At 46.6% G+C, this 25,247-nt stretch overlaps 1 protein-coding gene across 4 annotated transcripts in view; it reads right to left on the minus strand.

Annotated features, from left to right (window-relative positions):
• Positions 1 to 592: 592 nt before the first annotated feature.
• Positions 593 to 25,247, minus strand: part of PHF12 (PHD finger protein 12) — a 32,478-nt gene continuing 7,823 nt past the window's right edge. The window contains exons 3-15 of one of the 4 annotated variants that reach the window (XM_074594391.1): positions 18,004 to 18,076; positions 16,056 to 16,443; positions 15,366 to 15,486; positions 14,093 to 14,225; positions 13,229 to 13,393; positions 12,434 to 12,595; positions 10,527 to 11,343; positions 8,537 to 8,659; positions 7,038 to 7,181; positions 4,934 to 5,032; positions 4,269 to 4,351; positions 2,418 to 2,556; positions 593 to 1,757 (exon numbers count right to left, since the gene is read on the minus strand). In XM_074594391.1, the coding sequence (XP_074450492.1) occupies positions 1,423 to 1,757; positions 2,418 to 2,556; positions 4,269 to 4,351; positions 4,934 to 5,032; positions 7,038 to 7,181; positions 8,537 to 8,659; positions 10,527 to 11,343; positions 12,434 to 12,595; positions 13,229 to 13,393; positions 14,093 to 14,225; positions 15,366 to 15,486; positions 16,056 to 16,443; positions 18,004 to 18,076 (2,782 nt within the window). In that variant the 3' untranslated portion in view covers positions 593 to 1,422. The other 3 variants (XM_074594393.1, XM_074594392.1, XM_074594394.1) reach the window with 3 other exon arrangements.

Genomic DNA, 25,247 nt, shown 5'->3' on the forward strand with positions numbered 1-25,247 from the left:
GTTCTGGGTCCCTCACGACAAGAAAGACATTGAGGGGCTGGAGTGGGTCCAGAGAAGGGCAACAGAGCTGGTGAGGGGTCAAGCACAAGCCTGGTGAGGAGCAGCTGAGGGAGCTGGGGGTGTTCAGCCTGGAGAAAAGGGGGCTGAGGGGGGACCTTATCCCTTTCTACAACTACCTGAAAAGAGGGCGTAGCAAGGGGGATCTCGCTCTCTTCTCCCATGTAACAAGCAAGACGACAAGAGGAAATGGCCTCAAGTAGCACCAGGGGAGGTTTAGGATGGATATTAGGAAAAATTTCTACACCGAAAGGGTTGTCAAGCATTGGAACAGGCTGCCCAGGGAAGTGGTGGAATCACCACGCATGGAGGTATTTAGTGGTGGACTTGGCAGTGTCAGGCTGATGGTTGGACTCAGTGATCTTAAAGGTCCCTCCCAACCTTGACGATTCCGTGATCCCGGACCACCGGCATCCTCCCGCAATCCCTCCATCCAGGCACAGCCCCTTCCCACAGCTCGGGCTCCTCTTGTGCAGGTCAGACATGCTGGGGAATCTCCAGGTTGTGGTGACAAGAGTTGAGACAGACAGTCAGAAAACAGAATGTGAAGTATTTTTTTTTTATATACAGAATACAGGAAAGTTTCTGTAAAGTCTAAAACGTTACAATTACTATGTACAGTGGAACTAGCTGTTCTGCTGCGGGGAGGTGGCATATAAACAAAAGAGACAGACAGGTTACGACAAACGATCTGCTACAATAGACAATTTGAGGAACGTCATACCACATGTAGCACTGTACACAGCTTTAAAACATTGAAAAATGCCATCACTGATGTATTTACACAGAATCCAACACTTTTCCTTATTTGAAATAAAAATAGGATGGACACCAGGAAAAGAACTCATTTCTCACTGCCCATAATACACAGTAGCTACTTGTAGTGCAACCATAGCAGGGAGGGATGGGAAAAATAACTGTGGGAAGAAGAGCGCTTCTTTACATTAAATAAAACAATGATATTGTATAGATTTGCTGTATGAAAACTGTATTTCTCTTTTAATATAAAACTATTGTCACTGGCACAAAATAGAACAAGTTTCTGATTATTTTACAACTGCATGGGAACTATCTGTCAGAGAGAGTCCTCGAGTCAGACAGCGGTCGCCCCTCGCTCTGACGCGTCTTGCTCTCACTGCAGTTTTCCTTTTAAAATGAAATGTATAGTACAAATATATGTGCAAATGCCCCTAAAACTTGAGCAAAAAAGAAAAATTAAAAAAAGTTAAACGTTCTTCATTTCATGCAAACGGCGTGTGAACAGTCTCTGGGCCGACATAGAAAATCCCACCTCGGTTTGTACATTTTTGCATTGCAAGAGTCTGAGGGCGTTTTCCTTACTCCAAAGTTCTCTTCCTAAAATTCCTAGGGAACGGAGTTGGACCGCAGCACGGGCACCTGGTGGGGTTTCAGAGAAAGCTTCTCCTCCAAGTCCATGTCTTGTACTAAGGCAGTGTCCCCCTTGGGCTGTTTGGTCGCAAATTCGGTAATGCTGAAAACAAACTGCAGGCAGCCCAGCTTGATGTAACTGCCGTGGTGGAGCAGGGCTGTCCCCTCCCAGCCAGCCCCGCTGCCCCCGATTAAGCTGGAGCTGCTGGCTTTGCAGTTACAGGGCTTCCGATGTTGCCCTTGTGCCTGCGAATTCATCACAGCGGCTTCTTCATGCGGCTCCTCTTCCTGTTTTCTGCTTTTATGTCGTTCTGGAAAAGAAAAGACATGTAAGATTCAGGCAGGCCAGCGGCAACTTGTTTTCATCAAGAAGGGCTACCGCTGAGGTGCCTCAGGGGTAAGATCCTCCAGCCACAAGGCATTTCAGTTGTCTGCAGTGAGCGGCTGATAAAAGGGAAACTGGAATCTCCCCGCAGCCCCGGAGAGGTAGAGGCATTTATTTACATATCTATTTCGGCAGCCCAAAAAAAAAAAAAAAAAGAAAAAAAAGAAAAAGAAAAGAGGAAGCCAGTCAGGTGGAAAGCAGGAATAAGCCGTGCGGGGATGGGATGGTGCCTGTAGCACAGCCCAGATCCTGTACTCGCAGCCCGGGAGAGGAGGACACGCATGAGGAAAGCCCTCGGTCCAGCTCCCAACCAGCGGCTTGCCAGAACCGATGTCAGGCAGGGACCTGGAGCTTGGTTAACTCCAGTGCCGGAGGCAGGAGTGGGGTTCACAGCGGAGCACTCCGTGGAGGACCATCTTGTGTAACCCAGGCTGGGGCCTGCGGAGAGGCTCCCCCTTTTTGCAAGAGGTGCACCAGCCGCTACAGAACAAGGGGCACCAACAAGGAATCGATTTGCACCCGCTCCTGTCCCCCTCTAATAGCTCCCTGTGGTGGTACGCGGGGCTGGCGCTGTCTCAACACTCACTTATCACACTCTGCACTTTGGCAACAATACTGCTGGGAGGAGTGGGCGTCATCTTCTCCGAGAAGTCACACGAATACAGAACGTTGTCCACGGTCGTCCCATGCTCACTGTAGTTCAACAGCTCGTAATGTTTCGTATTCTGAAAAAAGGGAAGAGGAGGGAACTGAGACATCAAAGCCAGAAAGGCTTGTGCTGATATACCCCTTCGGAGCACTGAAACACAATGCCTCTCTCTCCCACTGCTGTTGATGGTTAAATAAGAACAGTTAAAATATCCTCCAGCTTGAGAGACCACCAACCTGAACCTCGTGCATGGCTCATGCTCACAGAACAGCCGGCTTTCCAGCAAGCGCTGCTTCCCAGAATGCTTCCCGCCAGGGAAAGAGGGCCAAAGCAGCTCTGAGGAGAAGTGGTTTTTTACCTACTGCACTTGGATCAACAGATCTTACGGAAACAGGGATTCAAGCCGATTCTCACAAAGCGACCACACCATTTTCACAGGCACAATAGATGCAAACTTGGCCCAGAGACCTGTGCCTAGCAGGGAAGAGACGTGCTTTAGAAAGCAGCCGCAAGACAGCAAGGGATGCCAGCGTGCTGCAGCAGCCGCAAGATAGAGACAGTCTGGGATTTACAGGCCTTTTGCAGACGCTGAAATGCCAGGAGACGTTACCGTGACATTACAGCATTACACAAGCAGCATCACGCTTAACTGAGCTTTGCAGAGGATGTTGACAGAGTGGAGGAGATTTCAGGTTAGCTCACAGGAACCATCTGAGGGCTGAAGACCTTGTCCCCCAGGGACTAGAGAGCTTTAATCAAGTTATAAGAACTCCCCATGCAGAGGGGAGTGAGTTTTCCAGTAACCTGGTAAACTGCAGAGGCCAAGGCCTGGCGTGAGCTGCCAACGGCCAGAAGCAGAAAACGGCAGACAGAGCTAAGGAGGGGGAATTCTTCCTCTAGAGCGACCACAGCCGTAGGAGGCCTTGTGGAGTACGGAAGAAGTTCAGTGCCTAGAGCCTGATTTAGGACTGACCACTGTGAGGAGATGCTTCAACACAGATTTAAGGTCTGGATCCCATTACCGACTGTGTTCTGTAGCTTGTCGTGCACTGGTGGAATGGCTAAAGCCGGCTGTGGGTTAATCCTGGATCCTGCTCGGTAGCTGGTTGACAAATGGTGATATAAAAGACTACCTTGCTTCAAAGACTGTTTCCATGCTAAGAGACATCTCCAGCGGTGCTTTTATTACCAGACCCGGCAGTCTATTTACTTCAAGAACAAACTAATCTCTGGACTATAGTTAAGAAGCAACTGCAGACCTCTGTTTATGCTGAGAGCTTAACGGAAATTTTAGTTAAATAAATAATTTATACGGTGTACTGCTGATGGGCACGAACACTTTGCATCACCATCACACCTGAAAGCAAGAGACTCAGAGCAGTTGCCTGGTTTGTTCCAGCTGAGGTTCCATGTAGACACGTAAAGTTTAGCTTTTATTAAGAACGCAGCTGGATCAGAAAGTATCAAACCGTTCCTATGACTTTTTCTTTCCCCAGACACCAGCAGTGACGGTGCTTACTTGTGGTCAGTCTTTGTGCACAGGCAGTTAGCTCAGAGAGATCACGCTGGCAGAGCTCTGTGCTTCAGAAAGGGCTATGACAGAAAACGCTGACGCAGCCTTCACTGGAGTGAAACCATTCACAGCCCTGGCTCTTACTTTGTAGTCCACAAAGGAGCACCACACAAAGACAACCTGCTGCCTGCATCTCCAGCTCCCACTGCCATGCGTGCCAAATAATAAAAATAAAAATGAAAAAAAACCCAAACCCAATCGACTCAGGCACTCACCTCATCGTAGAATATGCAGGCGTGTTTGCCAGACACATAGTTACAGTGACCATAGCTTGTAAGGCACACATCCATATCAGCTCCTGTCAATCGGGAGGACAAAACAGGCTCAGTTCGTTTCAGAAAAAAAAAAACCCCAAAAAACAACAACAAAAAACCACCCCTGTCAGGCAGCAAAGAACAACAGACAGAATTAAACTTCAATTAGCAAAACAACAGGGGAGCAACTGCCTTTGTCCGAGCTCCCAGGACTGCATGAATAATGCTGCGATAAGCCACCGAACAAAGTTTCAGTGGGGGAAGGGAAGGCTAGCAGCTCCACGAAGGCTGAAGAGCATTTCACAGTTACTGGGTCTATCCAGAAGAATCTAAGCAGAAAGAGACAAAACCTGCAAGCAAACCTTAAGTCTTCTCTCCACCAGTCAGGCGTTAATCTCCAGGAGAGCCATTCCACTACTAATTTGGACACCAGCCAGATTCCAAAAGCGCAACCCCACCAAGATTCAAGTGGACGGAGAATTCCCACGTTTCTCCGTAGCGAAGAACCCCAGCACAAGCGGCCGCAATGGGTCTGTTTTCTTCAACAGCCACTTGGCAAACACTCAGGGAAGGTCAGGGAGAACCACCCTGATTCTGAAAGGTCAGGGCAGGAAAATGCTACTCACCTGTCCCGATGTAGAGGGTTCGATAGCACATATTGACTGCACCCCCTAAGCCCATCAGAGGATAGAACACCGCCCGGGCTTGCACTTCCTTTCTTTGCGCTGCAAGATAAAGAGAAATTACTTGAACAATGTTATCAGCTGTGAAGGCTGCTTGACCCCAGTGTTCCCAGCGCTGGACTCTCCAGAAAGCACAGATCCAGTCAGCTTTGGCCTAAACTCCAATTCCCAACCCTCTAGGACGTTTGTGCATTAAACATCTTTTTGCCAGTCATCAGGGAAAATTGCTCTCTCTAGTAACCCACAGAAGCCATGCAATTGGGGGAACGTTAATACCGAGCGTGCACAATGGAGCCACACTGAGGAAAACGCAAGCCTCCTACCACTAGCTTCTTTCTTAATCTCTTCCACTTTGGGTAATCAAAGAGCTGAGTCTTGCTGTCACAGTGCCACTTAAAAAAATTTGGTGCTGGTGAATGTCACCAAATTAACAGCTGCGATTTCACTTGTAGTGGAACTGGAGGAAAAACACACGGGTTGAACAGACGGGGCTCGTCCAGGGACCAGCCCAGTGTCCAGGACAGGCTGATTTACCGGGTGGACTCCGTTACCCTCAGGTCGGTCCCTGGCACGCTCGACAAGGGCCGGTCAGGGCCTGAGCCTCCAGAGCAGCTCCCTGGCAGCTGAGTTCAAATCACAGTCTCACACGCCCACATGAACTGGACAGAAAACCATCTCCTGCGGAACAGATATCAAACTCCGGACCACGCAACCTAGCCAGGATTTCAGCAGCTGTCTTTTGGAGATAAGCCCCTTACAAGCAGAGTTTAGGCCCCTCCTGGAACTACATCCGCATGACAGTTTTTTACACCGACAGTGTGAAATTGAAGAACAGAACGTGAGATTACAAGAGACTGTTTGCAGAGTCACCTATGTCAAGAACATTGGCCACATTGAGTGTCACCACTGGACGTGCAGCACTGAAACGTGCAAGTTCCCACCTCCGCCCAGCACAAGCCCTTTCAGCTGTCTGGCTCTGCTGGCTCAACAGGGCTCACTGAAGGTTTTGGATCTAATATTTCACCAGCAATGCTAAACAGTCAGCCTGATGCATCGTTTCTGCCCAAAAAGGGTGATGGGTTAAGACAGCATCTATCTGCCTTTTGAAAGGCAGGCTGCTGAAGAATTTCCAGAACTCGTCTGTTACGAGCAGCACAGGAACGCAGCTCGTATCACGGCCTGGTGCTGTGTCCTACAGCAGGGTTCAAAAGAAGATTGACAAAGCATTTAGAGAATGCTGCGATGCTACAGCAGCAAGCGAGCAGGCAAGCACAGAGCTTCAGAGGAAGGTTACTGACTGCTAGCAGACTTCCAAAGATCTTATCGTGGATATTTACCCCCAGGCCTAGCAGAGGGGGAGCAGACAACTGCTCTCACAACAAGGTTGCCCAGTCAGTGCTTGAAAGCAGGTTAAATGGACTGGCCGCACGCAGAGGATCACGAAGCCACGTTCCCCCTGCAGCTTTAGGTGTTAGCATGCCAGTATCAGTGACCATAAACAAAGCCAATGCTGAACTCGGGAATCTGGAGATTTCCAACAGAAGCACAAGTGGTTTTCCATTATTTGCATTTAGTGTTTCAGCTCGACAGTGACATTGTTCTGAGAGGGCAATGACAATGCCACACACAAATTCTGTGCCCCAGCTCCTCCTGTTCGTCTCACAAGCAACTTCTCCAGAAAGAGAGAGCAGGAATTCACGTATTTCTCTTGCCCATCTCAAAGGTGAGGGGAAAAAACAACAGCAGCTGAACCTTCCCATCTCTTGCTAATTTCTAAGATGAATAAAACACAACTTCACTAAAGATTTCCAGCAGAAAAATCAGAAGTTACTGAAGGTGTTTTCATTGCCGTAATTTGTAAATAATTAAGCAGAGGGACCTGAAGGAGTTTCTGGCCAGTGGATATCCAGAGCAGGGGATGAGAGGAAAGAAACGTGAAAGGCAGCATCAGACAGATACCAGAAGAAGAGGGAGATCTCCTTCAATGAATAGGCAAGGGAGTGCCAAAAAGCTCAACACAAACCAACTATTCTAGGGCTGCTCTTACCTTCAATGTGGTTTCCCACAGGAGATGGCTGATGGGAACTGACACTGCTCGCTAGAGACTGAGCTTTGGAAGGAAAGAGCTGATGTATTCTCTGCAAGGCCAGAAACTTGATCAGCTGCTCATCCAGCATATTTATCTCAATCTCTGTTAATAAACAAAAAGCAATTAGTAAGTTATTCATGGAAAGGGTGCAATCTGAGCTGCAGTGGATTTAACTGTCCCACTTTCAAACTTGCCATTTGCTTCAACAGCGAAGACTTGACAAGTTTTGTAATGCCAAGACTCTTACACGTAGGTGATCTATTACTTCTTATCTCCCGTGAGCAGTGCGCGAGGAGAGTGCCAGCGATGGCCAGAGAGCTACAGCTGAGGCAGGAAGCAGAAATTTAGGGGAACAAGGACCGATAAAAGTTGAAAATCTGTTTTGGTTCAGAATAAACAGGTTTGCGGAGGCGGATGTCGCGCCCCTCTGGGCAGCGGGTTGGGTCGTTCTTGTGAAGCTCCATTATTTAGTTAGAAAGCCTAGCCCTACTTCACAGAGGAAAGCTGCAACCACCTTTGAAGCTGATACAGGTTCATTCTTGAGTCGCGCGCTTTCGTAGCAGGGTCAATTAAACCAAACAGGGCATTTCAGACAATATTATTAACCAGCTTTAAAGCAGATCCGTTGCTGATAGCTCTGAAGTATTTATATCTGTAAAGCCGTACAGAGGTCTGCCTTCTGGCAGCAAGCAGGCTGGCTAACCTCTTCTTCCAAGAGCTTTCTCCACATCAATGACAGTTAAAACAGCAAGCAGAAGAAGCAGAGCTATAACGGCCTTTCCCGATAGCAGAGCGGTAGGCTGAGCAGCCGGGGTTCACCTAAGGGAAGAGGGGTCACACTGGCAACGCCAGAAAGGCTGTTCTTCAGATGTAGAAGTAGTCTCTGGCAACAGCCTCGCTATGCTAGCGATGGTTGCTGTTCAGTAATCTCCTCCTCCTGAAGCCACTCCGCTAAGGTTTGGCATTTTTTTGCCAAGTGCAACAAAAGGAAAATAAAAAATGGGCCAGTCTAGGAGAAGACTGACAGAAGCAGGAATAAATCAGAAAATTAACTGACCCATTAGAGCATCACCACTCAGGTGACTGCTCGACTGCAAGATCTATGGTTGCGGGATTTTATGCCCGTCGGGAGCAGCTCTGGATTGCAGCTAGCACCACAACATGGCAGGGCTGCATGTTTCTGCATGTGAATTCCACCTGGAAAGCAGCCCGTGCAACAGCTTTGTGATCATTCCCCAGAAAAGCTTCAGGCAGAAGCACTTCATCGGCCTTGCTGCCTTGGCAACACTACCAGTAGGGAAGCATGTGACATATTTAAGGTAATATATACCCAACCCCGCCCTCACCTGACTGCAACCCTTCTTTATCTCTGGAACATTTCCTCAAGCAGAGACCGAATGCCCTAGGGAAGCAAACACACAGGGCTAGGAGAGACGGATAACGAACTAAATACTCACCGCCATCCATAAATGCTTTCAGGGAACTGGTGAGGTCCAACATAGCTGTGGAGTTTGAAGTGAGTGATGAGGGTAGAGTTAAAGCGCTTCCTATGGATAAGGTGCTGGGACTGACCTTACCATCTACAGAGAAAGATGGTGCAGAGAAGATATGTCACTGTGACGTTCGCGAGCCATGCACCCAGCCCTCCGGCTGCACTTCGCTTCCAAGCTGCTCGGAATGACTAATTTTGCTCATAGTCATGCTTTGAAAAAGGCCTGAATTAGAGGCCATTAGCTTTTTTCTCCTCACAGAAGGACTAGTGTGTGCCTCCAACACAGAGCCAACTGCCAGCTTCCCCCTCTCACCTCCACTTGTGGACCTGTACATTTAAGCTCCTACTCCCTGTCTGAAGCAGCAGCAATGACAGAGTTTAAGCCACGTCCTGCAGAGACTGGGAAGATGAGCACCAAGTCCCCAGAAGCTTGAAAATCTCACTAAACCTTGAGACATTTCCCAAGTAGCTTGTCTAGGTCTGAACACGCACAAAAAGTACAATTTTTATTTCTGCACAACTATCAAGTCTGGAGTGTGCTTCACTGTCTAGTAAGAATGTGAGAGTCATAACCAGATTTTATTATTTACAAAATAAAATCCTACTGCTTCGGTGGCGACCGTGCAGCGGAAAGAAGCAATGGCAAATGGCAGGAAACAAAATCCCTTTAATCGTTGGTGATACGAGCTCTTCTTGAGTTGCTTTGCTTAGAACTACTCTAAGCCTGAAATTTATGGCATAAAGAGATCAGGAATGATTTGTATTTTTGTATTCAGCAATAAAATCTGCACACCATAATTTAAGATTTGTTATAAATATATATATGCATCGTGTTATATGGAAAATCTAAATATTTACGCCTTTCCTAAGAGACGCTGCACCAAAATGACGTTTTAATCTGCGTTTTGTAGAAAGCAAGCTTTGCACCAGAAGCAATTACTTAACATCTGAAGTAACTGCAAAATTCTGTAGGGTTTGCAGCGTTCTTCAAACCACAAGCAAGAAGTTTTCTATAGTACGGTCTCATTTCCTCTACCAAAACTTCTCCCAGCCTTGCGTTTCTAAGCAGGGCACAGTCAAAACAGCAGGCTCAGAGTAACCAAGTTTGTTCAGCAATAAAAAAGGAGGCCAAGTACTCCGGGCACTGCTTCCGAATGCGAGGTAAAGCTCAGAAGATATTATTCTTTTTAAAATTCCTTAATGAGTAAGAAGAGATTGCTTCTGTTGCTTGCAATCACCAGCTCCCGGCCGCTCCACGCAAGCCTGCCACTGAGCAGCTAGGAACTGCAGAAGTGACAGACAGCTCTGCCGCACGCTCTTCAGCGACTGCTTCAAACCCAACCTGTGCAAAGGGTTTTTACTAGTTTGAGTGTTGAGCCAGTGTGGGGAAAGGGAAGGGAAAGAGACCGCTTTAAGTGAAAGCTTACTCCAGCCAAATTTGAGTTACGGGCAATAACTCTGCCTTTCAGCTATCAAGATCTTTGCCTGGACGTTTTTATACTGAAGCATGGGTACGTGCACTTCAACAGCCAGGTTTCTGTGTACAACTCAGGACGGAGATGGTACATCCGATCCCTAACTACCCTGTATTATAGAGTAGCAGATACTAAACAGACCACAGCTTCCCAAGTCCACGTTTCTCCAACATCAAGGCCGCACAGCTGAAGACTTCTAATGTAAAACTACTGTTGCTTTCCAGAATTAAACTGGTCTACAATCCTGCTTCTCAGGACAGAGCTCCCCTCTCGGGTATACGCAGCCAGCAAAAACACATCCCGTGGCTCCCATGAAGGGACCTAAGACAGAGAAGGCTTGAGAAAATTCTCCCGGCTCTCCACAGAGAACCCAAGCCCCAGTTAAAGGAGGGCACATTGCTGCAGCCCTGAGGTTCAGAATAACATTTAGACCGACGACTTTCTCAGCCCCGGGGCCAAGATCAGCTGTTCGGCACGTACCTGAAGGTGGTGCTGGTGAACAGAATCTGTTGGTGGACCCGACAGCAGAGATCCCATCTCCTGCAGCCTGCGGAGGGGTGAGAGCCCTCGTGGCCGTCAGAGGGGAGCCCATCGATCGCAGGTCTGCCGTCAGCGGCGGTCCTATCTGTGTCTGCACATTCTTTCTTTGCAAAGTGCTGGTGGTCTCCAGGCTGGCACAGGAGCTCGATATGGACGTAGGCATACTTGTGACCGGCACAGATCCCCTTTGTGCACAAGAAACGGGTCCTGCTACGTTCTCCGTTTTGACAATGGTTCCAATGGTGTGATTCAGAAGTCCACAAGTCGCTGGGGGCGTGAGGGGCCGAGGCCACGTTTGCCGATGAGACAAAACAGGTATTGTGTTACCAGATGCGATTAGCCTCTGGGAGTCAGTCAACTGTGCTGAAGATTCGGACGAAACGCCATAGAAATGAGGACCATTTACTTTAATGTCAGAGGCTGTTGGCCCATTTGAAGTCCCGCAAGAAGACACCTTCTTGGATTTATCTATACAAGAGCTGCAGTTGACATCTTCCTGTGACAACGTCTGCTGGGATTGCGAGGAGCTCAAGGAATTCTGGGTGGTAATCCCTGAGGTGCAGGATGACATGGAATAGAGGGAAGGTGTGGGTGCCTTGTCAGCTGCCTGGTAAGGGTTGGTGAGTGAGCCGTCTGCCACAATAACAGGCTTAATATCAGCCTTCTCTGTTTGTTCAGAGTCCCAAAGCGAAGTCATCTGCTTAGCAGATAAATGTTTCAATATGCTGCACTGGAGCGCAACAACACTACAGAGCCACTGGGAGGAAGAAAAAGGTGCAGGTTAGCTCCGCAGACAGACAGTGCTCCAAACCTCAACAGTTACTCCATCGTTACCACCCAGCTGGAAGAAATGCAGCTGCCTCACCGTGCTGCTGACCGCTCAGATGCAGCCTGGAACTACAGCGTCTGCTCTGATGCTCATCTAGAATCAGGAGAAAACCTTGTCCAAAAAGCACAAAAGCACAACCAAAATGAGGTACTGTTTATCTCTGTGCTCGGGACAGTACACAGAGGAGCTGAGATTAAAGGAGGGAGAAGGCAGCAGATGCATTTCCTCACCCTCAAACTTTTCCTTCTCTTCACCTGCTAAGTGTTGCAACTCTCCAGCTAGTTACAAACACATTTTTCACCGATACGGGCTTCTCCCCAAACACAATCCTCCAGCTTACTGTGTAGCACGCTGGGAAGACATGCTGATCTACCTGAAGCTATAGGGAGTCACTAGCCAAAGCTGGGGTGGAGCACTTTTTCTTTTACACAAGGTAGAGGATTACCAAAAGATTTATTCAAAGGTTTAAGCTCCATGGTGAACGTGCACCTGGCACGTAGAAAAACCCCACCTGAGCTAACAGAAAGACTCCACCACTGATTGCAAAGCAACATGACCTCACGTTGTGGAATCTGGCAAGAAGTTTCATAAAAGATTTAAACGCTCATTTGACCTTGATTTTTAAAGTCCAATTCTAAAAGTCCAAGCAGCCCAGAAATGTGACGTTAACACAGAAATAAGCGTGTCAGAGCCTTACATAATCAAAGTGCAAAGTATTTTCCCTCAGCCAGGAAATAAAAATGACATCTACACAGAAAGCCCTCGATGCCACTCTTAAGGCCAGAAGAGTATTTCACCACTTCCTCAAAGTGTCAAATGAAGAGTTTTACGTTTCACCTGGAAAGCCAAAATGAAGTTTTAATGGGCAAGGGTGTCAAAGACAAGACATGCTATCACCTTCAGACATGATTTTGAGACTGGTTTCCTAGACAACTGCTCTGATCATGACTGAAATGGAAGAGGATCTTTGTACCAAAGCAACTACAGACACAGAGTCCAAGCATTTGACTTCATTTACCTCCTGTTGTTCTGTCTGGCTGGCTAAGTGCTCAGTGTTCAAAAGGTGCTTCTGCAAGGGTTCCTCAGGGATCCCGTTACAGATCAGCTCGCCATCTCTAATTGCCGCAGGCGCAAGTAACGGGGGTGGAAGCCGGTATTGGGACTTTATAGCATCAGGAACCTACATTGTAGAGAAAGAAGATCACACATGAGAAAAATTACTCAAGAATGACTAGTTAAAGTGCCTAACCAGCACTACGCTTCGTGTTTGCTGCTTTCTGACCCAAAGGAACCCTGCAGACAATACATTAAAAGTTTCAAGGACCGAGTACTTTAAATTGATGCAGCTAGGCTGAAATTAATAGGTTTTATTCCCTTAGGTCAGGCATGACTTCAGTACAACGTGGCGGCTAAAGCATAAAAGAAGTCATGCACAAAAAGCCAAGTGGGAAACCTGTTTGGCATTTTTCAGGCATTCTGCCAGCAAATACTCTTTGGGGTTTAACACAGAACATGCAGCAGCCCCAGTTCTGTCCGCAGGGCCAACCTTCAGGAGGTTTTGTGTTGTATTTTCTACGCGTGTGCTAGATTTAAAGGCTTACTTGTAATAGCTGAGCGTTATGATTGGTGGAAAAAGAGCTTCTTAAATAGTGAAAAGTAACTGCTGACTCCCAGACCTCTCACCAACACATTCATTCAGACCCCACCCTCTTCCTCCTGCCCCAAGAGGCTATGCCTACGGGCCGTGGTGGTTTCCCTTCCAAACTAGAATACATAAGCGAAGTTTCACCGACACCTACTTGTTGACACATACCTTCAAACCTTTTCTCTTTACTGATTGAAGAACTCTGCGATTCGGAGGATGTTTCTTATGGATTCGGTTTAAGAAATCCACTTTGACAACGTGCTGAGATATGGTGTCCTGGAACCGGTCAAATACTCGGCACCGATTACTCAGGGTCAAGTTCTTCTGGTTCAGCTGGGTGATCAGATAATGCCACAGGAGTTAGGGATCTGCAGGTCACTCTAATGTACCCTAAGACTTTCATAACGCCTCGTAGCACTGGCAGTACAGCATCAGCTCAGCTTTAGACTATTTGTTTCCTGCAGCACTAACCATTTCTGTTAAAGGGCACATTGCTGGAGATGAATACAAAAGCATTTAGAGGCCAACTAAGCAGCATCAATGCTCTCAGAAGCAGTTTGTCTGGGGACAGGCCCTTTGTTCCAGCCCCCTGTTTCCCGAGTATTTAAGTCTCAAGCACACTGCTTTTCCACAAATGAAAACTCCCTCTTGGAATCAAAGTTTTTTGGGTTAAGCATGCAAAGAATCACTTCCCCTATTTGTAGCACTGTGCTGCTTTGTATCACAGTTCTGGAAGCTCATCTAGATCTTAAGGAGTCCAGTCCGAAAACTAGACACGCTGTGAGGGAGCCACAGTCTGAGCTGTCAGCTTCAGTTACAGCAAGGAGTTCTCCCATCTTTATATTTTATTGCAGACAGCAGCATCATATTCCTTTGGAGAGCGCGTTGCTTGCAGCAGGAGCTTTACAAGCGTTACATGGAGCAATAAGAGCTCAGAAGCTGTTTTACATTTGTTGTACTTTGTCCTTTAATGGACCTGCCAGGTTCCACTCCAGCATCCGGTTACCATACTGCAATCATAGTCCTGCTTACCACCACGTGTTCTATGTGATTTGGGCACATCCATCTACCCAGCGGCATGGCAGTAAGCGGTGGCTCCAGACAATCCATGTGGAACAGGAGCGGGCAATAATCACACTGGATTAGAGGTGCCACTCTGCAGCTCCTGCAAAGAGAGCGCCATATCTTATTTCCCACACAGAATACAGGATATAAACCAAAGACGCCGGCAAGCTCGGCTAACCACTTCAGCTTATCTTTTCCAATTCCCCTACACTACATTACTCGCATCTAAAATTAGGCTTCAGATTTGTAACCCGATCTGTATGGACCTTCTGCGAGACCAAACTCAAGGCAAAAGGACTTGCCCATGCACACGAGGGTTCCTCAGTGCAAAACAGGTCCTCTCGCAGGAAGAGATGCCGCTGCTGGAAAGCTGTAAGCACCTGTCAGATTCGTGTAAGCCATTTTTCAAGTTGACCTTGTGCATTAGTTCTGAGTGTCTTCGTTTACAGCAAAATTCAGAGATCAAAAGGTAATCTCAGATTTAGGTTCTTATAATTTTCCTCAGATGAGTCTTGTGTGAAGTTGGCACATCTACTTCAACAGGATGTTCTCAGAACAAGTCTCGAACTCCAGAAAGCCACTACATCCAATTCCCCAGGCTTTAAAGAAGTCTTCAATCTATGACAAAGTCACGACCTCTTCTTCCCAAAAGCCCACCTGAGTCTCCAGCCCACGTCCAGATACTCACTCTGGCTGGGTTCCTGAAATAAAGTTTTTTGTTTTCACTGACATTTTGAATTGGGATTTATCTGTGCATTTTTTATGCAGTTATGAGAAACAGCAGTGTTTCGTAGTAGTTTTCAGATTTACTATTTCAGCACAATATTCCTATTTGCCTCGGGCTTACATCTCTCAGTAGATTTCTGTTTCCTAAAGGTCACCTCCTCACATACTTCCTTCACGAACCGTCAACAAAGGACCATCTCCATTTTCTAAATCACCATCACTTTAGAATTTTTCTTAGTAGACAAATACTGAAGACAAGTTGGCTCATTCTCTTCAGGCCACATTTTAAAAGCCTTTACAGCCAAGCAGGGCTACAGAAGGCACACCTACACTCGCCATGGTTAAACATCTGCTATTTAGCAAAGATGATTATTCCCCCATTTGTTTAGGGGCTTGTAAGCAAGTAATGAAAGAGAATGGGAAAGGGAACAGGTCATCTACTTTTTTCAGCAAGAACTTTGCTCCTGTGAAGGGTGCAGCTACACCGAACAGCTTCCCTGGAAGAGCCAAGTACCTGTTGCACGTGAAGCAGACTTTCACCGGCAAGGGAACCAAACCATTGTGGTCTAACTCGTGTTGTGCTTTCTTGACATTCTTTCCTGTGGTTTCTTCCTTTCTCCTCCTCTTACTAGTACCTGAAAGTAAATTTTAAAAGGCTTTGGGTTACCCACATAGCAGAGATTTGCTTTCTAGTAGATACACACAATCATCTCAGGCAGAGGCAAACAGAAAAGGCAAAAAAGCTGCTTAGGGAACCCTTATCAACCACTGAATCTAGCCTTAAGTGACAAAGACTGTCTTTAAAGGCAGGTATCTTTTATACTTAATCATTTCAATGACATTCTATACATGAAGTCATTGCTTTGTTAAGAGATTATCATATCGTAAATCAAAATCAAGTCTTTTGTCAACTGGATTTTTTTTTTCTCTTCAGATTGGAGATCTAGACTATGGTGACAACAGCAAGCCTCTATCACAGGTACTGACAGAGGTGTGTAGTGTGCAGTAGCAGTGTCCCCACAGCTCACATCTGAAAGGCCATCTGCTGTTGGGACACCTGGAGGTGGCCCAGCGGTACTTCTGTTTTCACCAGTGAGCATCACCGGAGCCACAACCACCAAGGAGTCAAGAGGGAAGACAGGTAAGATGGCAGCAGGATGCAACCGCAGACACCTTCACCAACACTAGACAAGCCATCGCTCACCTGGAAGTGCTGTGGTGCAGGTCAGTTCATTCGGCAACTGGAACTGCGTTGGGTTCCTTTCCATGGCAGCAGCAATAAGAAGCTCAAAGGGTCGCTTCAGCTGGGGCTGCCCACAGTCCATTTCTGCAATGGCAGAGTCATCATCCACGTCAATTATGTCCTCATCGACATCATTCTGTTCTGAGTTGGGGGTCTCCGTGCTGGCATTGGATGTGGGAGTGCCAGGCCGGCTTGCTCTCCTTTCCAAGATCCTGGCATGCGCATTAGCCCTGATGCTGCTGCTAGACCTGTCCAACAGGTCTGCGTCACTGGTGGGGGAGGTGGTCCTTTTCCCAGATTTGTCCACCAATCCATTTACCTGCCCCAGCTCTTTCTTCTGTTCTCGCTTCTGCACGACATGAATAGGCAGGCTTATCATGGAGGCCACAAACAAAGCACATCAACCTTGACAAATATGCAATCGAAGACAAACAGCATCTGAAAAGGCTTGAGCCACTTACTACAACTTCCCCCGTGAAGTCATTAAAGCCTTGACCTAGCAAAAACAATTTGATTGCAGCTAACGTACAGATGACAAAACAGCTGAAGGGAACCAACCACGGGGCAGAAAATTAGCACGTCTCTCTCCTTTCAGGATAGCCATATTTGGGTCCAGATCAGGACAACGTTTCACAGCATCTAGTCCTAAATACTTGACAAATCAGACAACTCTGTTTACTTTGCTAGCCAACACTGCGAAACTCCACGGTAGACCGTTCATCGTCGAGGCAGTCAATTAACCCTGGCAGCGCATCCAAACCCATTACGGAACGAGAAGGTCAGCTTGAGAATATAAGCACAATATACAAACGACACTCTGCTATCTCTTGATGACGGGAATCTTGAACAAGGTGGGCAGGGAGAATTGCAGCAGAGGAAAACAATACATTGCGGCCACCGCGAGATCCATTTTGCAACAGGACGGGACGCTGCATGGCCTAGTACGGGCAACATGCACTGCCCCAGTGCCCGCCGGCATCACCAATAAGGAAGAACCAATCTACTCCATCACTAAAATGGACCGTAAAAGGAGCAGAGTGTTATCAGGCAATTTTTAATACAGAAAAGTTGGGTTGTTTTTTTTTTTTTTTCCTTTTCTCTCTTTTTTGTTTATTTTATTATCATTTTTTAAAATTGAGGCCGCAGATGGCTGAACAGTACCCTGGAAACATAACAAGGCAATCGCTTCAGTAACAAAAGGCTGAGTACACAGTTTTCTTCCAATCTGCTTTGGGTGTCACTTCAAGGGAACAGTTGCTAGATAGTTTGGTGCAGTTTCTAACCCTCTGCTACGCAGTCTTACGTAGTCACAGCAATAAGATGTTTACATTGTGCAAGACAGCTTCCTGGAGAAAAAGCATCAAGGGGGGGGGGGGGAAAGACAAGCCACAATCTTGCCCAACCATCTCCTCCCCATCCTGTTCAACAGCCCAGGAAATCATAACTCACTGTGATTTCACCCTCTGCTGATGTGCAACTGCTGTGAGGTCACACTTCTAAAAAACACACACTAACCAGAATCACAACCCAATGCCAAAGCTGCATTAACATGACTCCTCTTTCGCCTGCAGACAGCTCATCTCCTCGAGCGTGGGTACCCTCTGTGCCTCAGCTCTCCCTCCTTTCCAGAAGCCGGGGGAAAAAAAACCAATTTAAAAGGCACAAGCTTGACAAGAACATATCAGGCACTTCAGTTTTGTGGTTCCTACTAGAGAAGTTAAAAATACCAGGAGGGTCTCATCAAGACCCCTTAGTTTTTTTAAGCCTGTTCCTAACGAAGCACTTCACAACTGTGAGCACAAAGAACAACTCTGGTGGTATATATATACACACACATTAAGGGGAGAGGAAGGTATAATTTAAATGGACAGTCAGAAGGGCAGGGATCGTGACTGTTATGAGGCTTTACCTTGCGGCGGACAGTGCAGCGGTGACACATCCACTCCCCCGGAGGCAGCATTTCCTCACTGAGCGGAGGGTTGCTACAAGAGAAATACAAAGCAATGCTTTACTGTTATTTGTGGAACGCCTCCTCTCACGTACACGCAGCCCGAGTCAGGGTAGCTCCGCAGGTTCCGCTCCCAAGGACTTCCTCCTTTTCTTTACGGCGATGCTCCCCGGTTTCGCTCCCCCATACAGCCACTGAGCAAAACACCTCTAAGAAGCTAGTGTTCCATGACACCCATCCCATCTCCACGACGCAGCATGCTCCACGGTTTCAGAAGACAGTCGTAGAATCGAATAGCAAAGATAATGGAAGATTCACCTGTGCGCAACACACACACCTCCGCCCCAACACCAATGCCTCCTTCGATAACTTGATTACTCCGTGTTAGAGCACACAGATTCCTGTTCAGCAAACGCAGTCATATATCTAGGCATTTCCATCCCTTGAATTTGCAGTGCGAGTCCAACTGAACAAGCTGCCACGAAGTCTACCCACTGCTTCCCATCTACTCCATCCCTGGGCACACTTACTTAATGGTGGAAACCACTTTCTATCTTAAGACAACCCAAATACTCTTAAAAGTGTCACCGTATACAGCTTGCCTTGGCTATGAAGCACAAGTTACATCCTACTCATGTGGATCTGCACTTACTATAAAAGCTGTATCACATCGAAATGACATTCTCATTTTGATTCTAGAAATAAACCAAAGCAAATTAGATGAAGGAGTAAGGAGGACTATTTTGAGAAACACTTTTCCTCAGTTAAAGGCAGAGCAGCATATGTTAAATGATACGCTTTCCTTACAAATCCTACTACTAGCTCAAGTACTTTCCAACACCTCTTTATCATTGAGATTTGTTATTTCAGCAAACTGCTGACTGTTGCAGGAAAAGTGGACATGCTGTCAGAAAAACAGCCAGTTCCCATGCTGCGTGGCTCTAAGACATACTTTTAAAAGTTCTGCCTACCGATGCTAGAGACAGCTGCAGAGCAAGTCTGCTCTCTCGTGCTGAACGCTCAGCGGATAGATGCGCTATCGCAGGACCTGGAAGCTCCGTTTCCCACTGACTGGGGACGCAGCTGGGACTGACTGGGTTACGCGGTGATCAAGCAGAAGCGTGGCCGCGCTAGCAAGGAGCTTACAAGCCCGGCCCAAGGAGCTACAGGAGCACGGGCAGCCAAACTGCGGTTCACTTCAGGAGTGTCTGTACTATTTATTGTGCCTACAGACAAATATCAAAGCAAATCCAAGTTAAGCTTTAAGAAGTCTCCAGCAGTGACAAGCCAGAGAGGATAAGATGCGTATTTGCTGGCCAGCGAGAGCCGTGCTTTGCAGCAAAGGGAGAGGCTGTCTTCCTCGAGAATCTTGCTCCTAGCACGGGGAAATGGCACAGGATCCCAGCCCAGGCTCCCAAGCTTGTGCTGTAAAAACAAACGCGCTTCCTTTGTTTAAACAGAGTCCCAGCGAGCCTTGCCCCGAGCACGCCAGCGTGCCAACAGAAAACCTCCGCAGGTACCGCAGCCATCCAGGGTCACACTCGCTCTTGCAACACTGTGCCTAGAAGACTGAAGGAAGAACACAGCAAGAACCAAACTGGTAATAACCTCAGCATTTCTGGTGTCAGGCTCCGGGGAATTCAGTAGAGCCAACACATCTGGCAGCCATTTTGAGGAGGAGTGCAGGGTTTCAGAGGCCTCCGTGTTCCAGGCACTCCAGAAACGCAGCGCTCTGCGTATACGCACAAACATACCTGCAGCTTATGTTTCTCATTTCCTGGAGGACTTGGATGAACAAGAGATCAGGCTCTAGACGAGAGCACCAAAGCCTCAACTACTGACTGCTTTACACGAAGCCTCAAATGCTTGGCTGAAGCGGCAACACCCCCCCTGCCCCAGACGAATCTTTTGCTAATAGAAGCAGGGAAAGGGGGTGGAAGGAGGAGAGTAACAAACGATCCCCGTGTGCTTGCTGCAGAGTAAATCCGTTCCGAGTCCTGAGGTGGATCCTGCAATAGCTCAGGTTTTACTCCTGCTGGAAACCGAGCTCTTAGATCTGCAGCTACAGCCAGTACGGATTCATCCGGCCCATTCCCCCCCGCTCCCAGCGCCTCAGGGGAAAAAAACCCCACAGACTTTGATTTGTTCATAGTGAATTTTAGCCCTCTGAAGCTACCGACGAACGTGCCTGAACTGCTGGAAACACGTCTGCCCCATTCCAACGCAGGCGCGGCGTGCCAGGGATCCACGCGCTGCCAGATGCCTCCGGTTATTTGTTTTAACTGTTACCTCAAACTCACGCATTTTACAATGAAACAATTAATATGACGGTGAATCTTGAGAGACGCCTAGAAGAGTTCGAACAGGTTTCTTCTTAAGTCTGTACGTTATTGTCCCGCTTGTTATGTTGGAACTATCTGCTCAACGACCATGAGATCCTACATACACGACGCTCTTAAATGACAGCTTAGAGAAGGATTTTAACGAATGCTGCTACCCAAAGGCTTTGGAAGGAGGGGGAAAAGATTAGTTTCAGACCAGCAGCAAGGTTTTAGCTCTCAGACTAGCCTCCCGAGTTTTTTTTGCTCGCTGTCAGGGCCTAACTGCTATAGCGAGTGTATTAAAAGACTGATTCCGCTTCTCCTGGTTAATGAACTGTTCATCAAGGCAGCTCGCTGCACTAACAAAGACTGATGAATGCTGTTCCTGCACTGCTGGCCTCTCTGCAAGCAGAGAGCATTTCCTGGGTCTTAGCATAAAGCCAGGGAAGCACTAAAGAATGCCATTTTAATTGACTAGTTATGACCACATTCTTCAACCTTTTACTGTAAGCATAAGAGAAACTGATTTTTAAATCTGAACAAGACACTTGATCTTCATAACCAAGGTAAGAATTAGCACTTTGGCAGGAGCACCACGGCCGCTTTCTCCCTATCTGTCATAGGTTCATTAGCATGCAGATCTCCAGCCGTTAGCGTTTGCTGCCAACAGGACCTGGAATTGCACAGCACCAACTTTATCTTCAGTTACAACACATCTCCTTTCGACTACACACCAATCAGTTGTACCGTTCCTTACAATTCTGCTGAACCTTCGTTTTCAGAAAGCTTCCCCTTTTGTCATCGCAGGCAAGAGTGGTGGCCAGCGCTATTTTACCTGGCAGGTTACGTGTGACTCGAATCAAATCTGCTCAGCAGAACCCACACATTTCTGAATTTAAGAAAAAGACAGCTCTGAGAAAGCAAGTCTGACTTTCAAGGTTAATATCTATACGAACATCTGGAAGACCAACTTGTACAAAGCCCCTGAAAATTGAAGGAGATGTTTATCACCGCCCGTTCAAAAGACACCACACTGATACGAAGTCACTTGCCATAATACTAGTCTCACGGCTTTCTCTAAAAAAGTTAAGTAGCATCTCCTGATATTCATAGCAGATTTGTGTTGTCAAGACTTGCTCTTGTAAACTTTTGGACTAGCTCCCGTGGTCAGAACATTATGCAAAGTGACCCTTAAATAAAGCATAAGTGGCTAGGATGAAATAAAAAAAAAAAAAAAAATCTTCAAGAGTTATCCATATAGTAGGAGTTTTTACCAAGCAAACAATAGCATGAAGCCACTTAGCTTTTCAATTTCACACTCTGGAGCTCTCACGCGTCAGATGCCTGTTGTTAGTCTAAATCCCGTAATTACTCTTCACTTTGCTGACCTCAATAAATAAGTAAACAAACGCTCAAAGGAATGGCACCTTCTTCAATACGAACTGGGCCATAGCTCTCAAAGGAACCAGTTATAAGCAAACCTGAAGGTATTTACACACGGCATTCCTGGTGGCCATCTTGCGTCAAAGGCACGTTGACACTGCTGAGAGCAGGCTCTGGACCCAGTGGGCTACAGCCAGCCACCAGGCCGGGGTAACGGTGGCAGGGAAACAAACTGGAGTCTGGCAAAGCTTTCTTGGACAACTTGTCTTTGATGTCAGTTGTTTTTAAATATCGGACTTACGATATTTTTCTCTCTGCAGGGGAAAATAGTAACCTCCAAGAAAAAAACACAGGCAAGAACATTTTTCCTTCTCAGAAATCTTCTAATTAACTTACCACGACTCAATGATGGGCTTCTAATGAAGGATGCTGGTTATGTTTGCCAGTTACATAAAGGAAGAAGGCTTTCGGCTCTTCTACCAGGCTCCTATTTATCCCAATGATGGATAGAGCTACAGCTGTTCTACCAGTTTCATAAAGAAGCTTCATAAAGAAGCGTTCCCTGGCTTCCTACAGCAGGGCCTCAATGGCAGCCGTAACTAAAACAAACCAGGAAACCAACCTCACTGTTAGTGCATCACAAGCGCCCCATTGAGAAACACAGAAAGTTGCATCATTTACAAATTCAGTTCTTTGAAACAGTCTTACTCTGCCCAATTTACACACTTTGGCTGACAGCTGCTCCAAAACCCCACAGGAGCAGGACACCTGGAACCCAGCGCCAGGAGCCTCTACCTTACACATAACAAAACCACATAAAACCAGCTAACAGCTGCAGCCTGTTTCAAGTTCCTCCCCTTTGCAACTCTCTTACCTTCCAACCGCAACACTTGGATCAACAGAGAGTTTACTATTTTCTGAAGACAGAAGTCAGACTCCATTACCTTAAAGATGGTTACCAGGAATACTGTCAGCTCTCCCCTCTACTCCAGCAGTCTCAGAATTATTCCTCAGCACAAACTACGCAGTGAAGGGTCTACAAGTTCTTCAAACTTCATCTGCTCCTTAACATGGATAAAGTTGTGACGTTCCGGAGTAAAAGAAATTATTTTCCTGATGAAGCCAAAGATTTCTCAAGCACCAAAGCAGAGACCACCAAACTTCAGATAAGCCAGGCACAACTTGATCACATTGAAACTAACTAATGGAATAACTTTTCGGCCGCCTCAATTAGGCTCATATATTTTATAGGTTATACCTATTTTGAAGCCAGTAGTGCAATTCACATTAACTACAGAGCATCTGCAACTTCTTCTGAGGGAACTAGTGAAAAGCTTGATAGCAGCCAGTATAACTTTGTTTGCATTGAAGTGAAAGTCTTGGGCATGCATGTAAAGAGTTCTGAACTAGTAACATCCAGCAAGGAGACCTGGACATCACTGGACAGGTCAGTACATGATTATTTTGGCTGCCACTACGCAAGGAAGGGAACTGAAATGACCGTTTCACAGGTCACCAATTATCCCGTCATCTGGAACACTGCATCTGCTTAGCATGCATCTTTCCAACAGCATGGCCAGAGTTGGAAATAAGGCTTCAGCAACAGACAGAGAACAGAAGCAGGATTAAAACACCGTTATATGGTCAGACAGTGAGAAACAAGATGCGTGCAAGGAAAAAATAAAGATACGCTAACATAATCTGTCCACATGCCATCACAAGAGCAGAGGAAGACTTGAATTTTTATGAGTTTAAAAGAGTAATATTGCCGGTAATATGCCGTATTCCAAAAGTTCATTCGCTGTGTGCTTATTTCTACCTTCTAAAACAGCCGGCGTTCAACACTGCGCTTGTCACCAGGGATCCAGCCTCCTCCCCGTGCACACCCGCGGGGAATCAGAAAAGTCCCCTCCGACGTGATGAAGTAGAACTTTTTTGTCTCAGACGTGACAAGCAGGGGAGTCCGATAAACTGGATAAACTGCATGTAAACATGCGATCACCTGATGTAATTAGTTACTTCTATTTATAGGAGGAACCTGGCCCATGGAGACCATTCCCTAGACAACCCATTAGTTATTACCCTCATTAACAGCTGACCAAAAAAAAAAATTAAAGTATTGTTTGTTAAAATATTAAATTTCCACATAGATAAAAAACCCAAGTATGTATCCATGCAAACAAATATGCACAAAACAGTGTATAAAACTACCTGTATCACACTGAGGTTTTTGATTTTTTTTAAAATTAGTTTCGTTGGTTATGAGCTCTGATATTTGAGACATATCTGCTAGGGAACCATCCAGCTTTGTATTTATAAGCAGAAATCATGGAAGTCAATAGGAAGACTTGTTGACTTTGGAAAATTTGGGTCAGACCCAGAAATTCAGGCACGGCGCGCACCCCAACTCCTGCTTCTGTCCCATGCATCGCTCGTGCCTGTACGGCAGACAATAGTAACAATAGCCTGAATTCAATGTCCAGATTCATTATTAAGTGGTGCTGTAAAGATCTGAACATGTTCTTAACAGATTAGAAGTCATCTTCTCAAAGCAGGATGACACATAGGGCAGCATCGGGGAAAAGAAAGAGGGCTGAGGAACACCACAGCCCTAGCGAGAATCGCTTCATCCGATTTTGTCTTTAAAGAACAATAAATGAAGAGACATCTCTGGTGGGGAAAAAAAAAAAATAATCAAAACACAGGTGTGAGAGGTTTCTGAGAAGTGAACACATTCAGCCCTAGCCATACTGTATGTGTTCAAAGGAGATCGGGGTGAAAGGACAGAAGCAATAAGGTGGAAAAAAAAAGGAAAGGAGCACATCACAAGAGGATGAAGGATAGACCCATAAAAGCAAAAGCATGAATTTGTCTTCACGCAGGCACAAGTGAAGTATAATTCTGACATCTACATGCAGACTAGGCTTTCCCAAGAGCACTGGGGAGGAGAGGGAAAAGAGCAGCAATAGAAACATCCACCAAAACAACCCTTAAAAGCAGGGTATAAATTCTTTTCTGCCTTTTGCGGATCACCTTCATATCCTGCTCCCGTTGCTATTCTAGACGGAGATCACTGGGAAGTTCACATGATGCCTTGCCCAAAGTCAGAGGCTGTACAGGCAGGTGTTTCACACCAATCACTAGCGCTTGCCAGAAATTCAGCATGGGGTTTTCAGCCTGCTAAATTGCATCCTTAGGCCACTGCTTTCTGCAGGGTTCAAAGTCGGTAATCTCCAGCTCCATCTAGTTTGCTTCAAGTGACTCGTGCAGAGCAGACGTCAGCAGAAATAGGTTAGAGTCGGGTTCAGGTGCTACATTTCCCCCAGCTGGCTGAGATGCTCTTTGCCTTTTGTACTCAAGATCTGATGCGCCAATTGGAAGAATCGTTTATAGAATTTTTTCTTCTTCATTTTTGGCTATAGGGAGCATTTACTCCATACCCTAAAAAGGTATGTCGTTGCATTACAACTGATGTCTGTCAACCTCCTTATTAAAGGGAAG

The sequence above is a fragment of the Larus michahellis genome, chromosome 7, assembly GCF_964199755.1.
Source record: "Larus michahellis chromosome 7, bLarMic1.1, whole genome shotgun sequence".
In the NCBI taxonomy this organism is placed as follows: Eukaryota; Metazoa; Chordata; class Aves; order Charadriiformes; family Laridae; genus Larus; species Larus michahellis.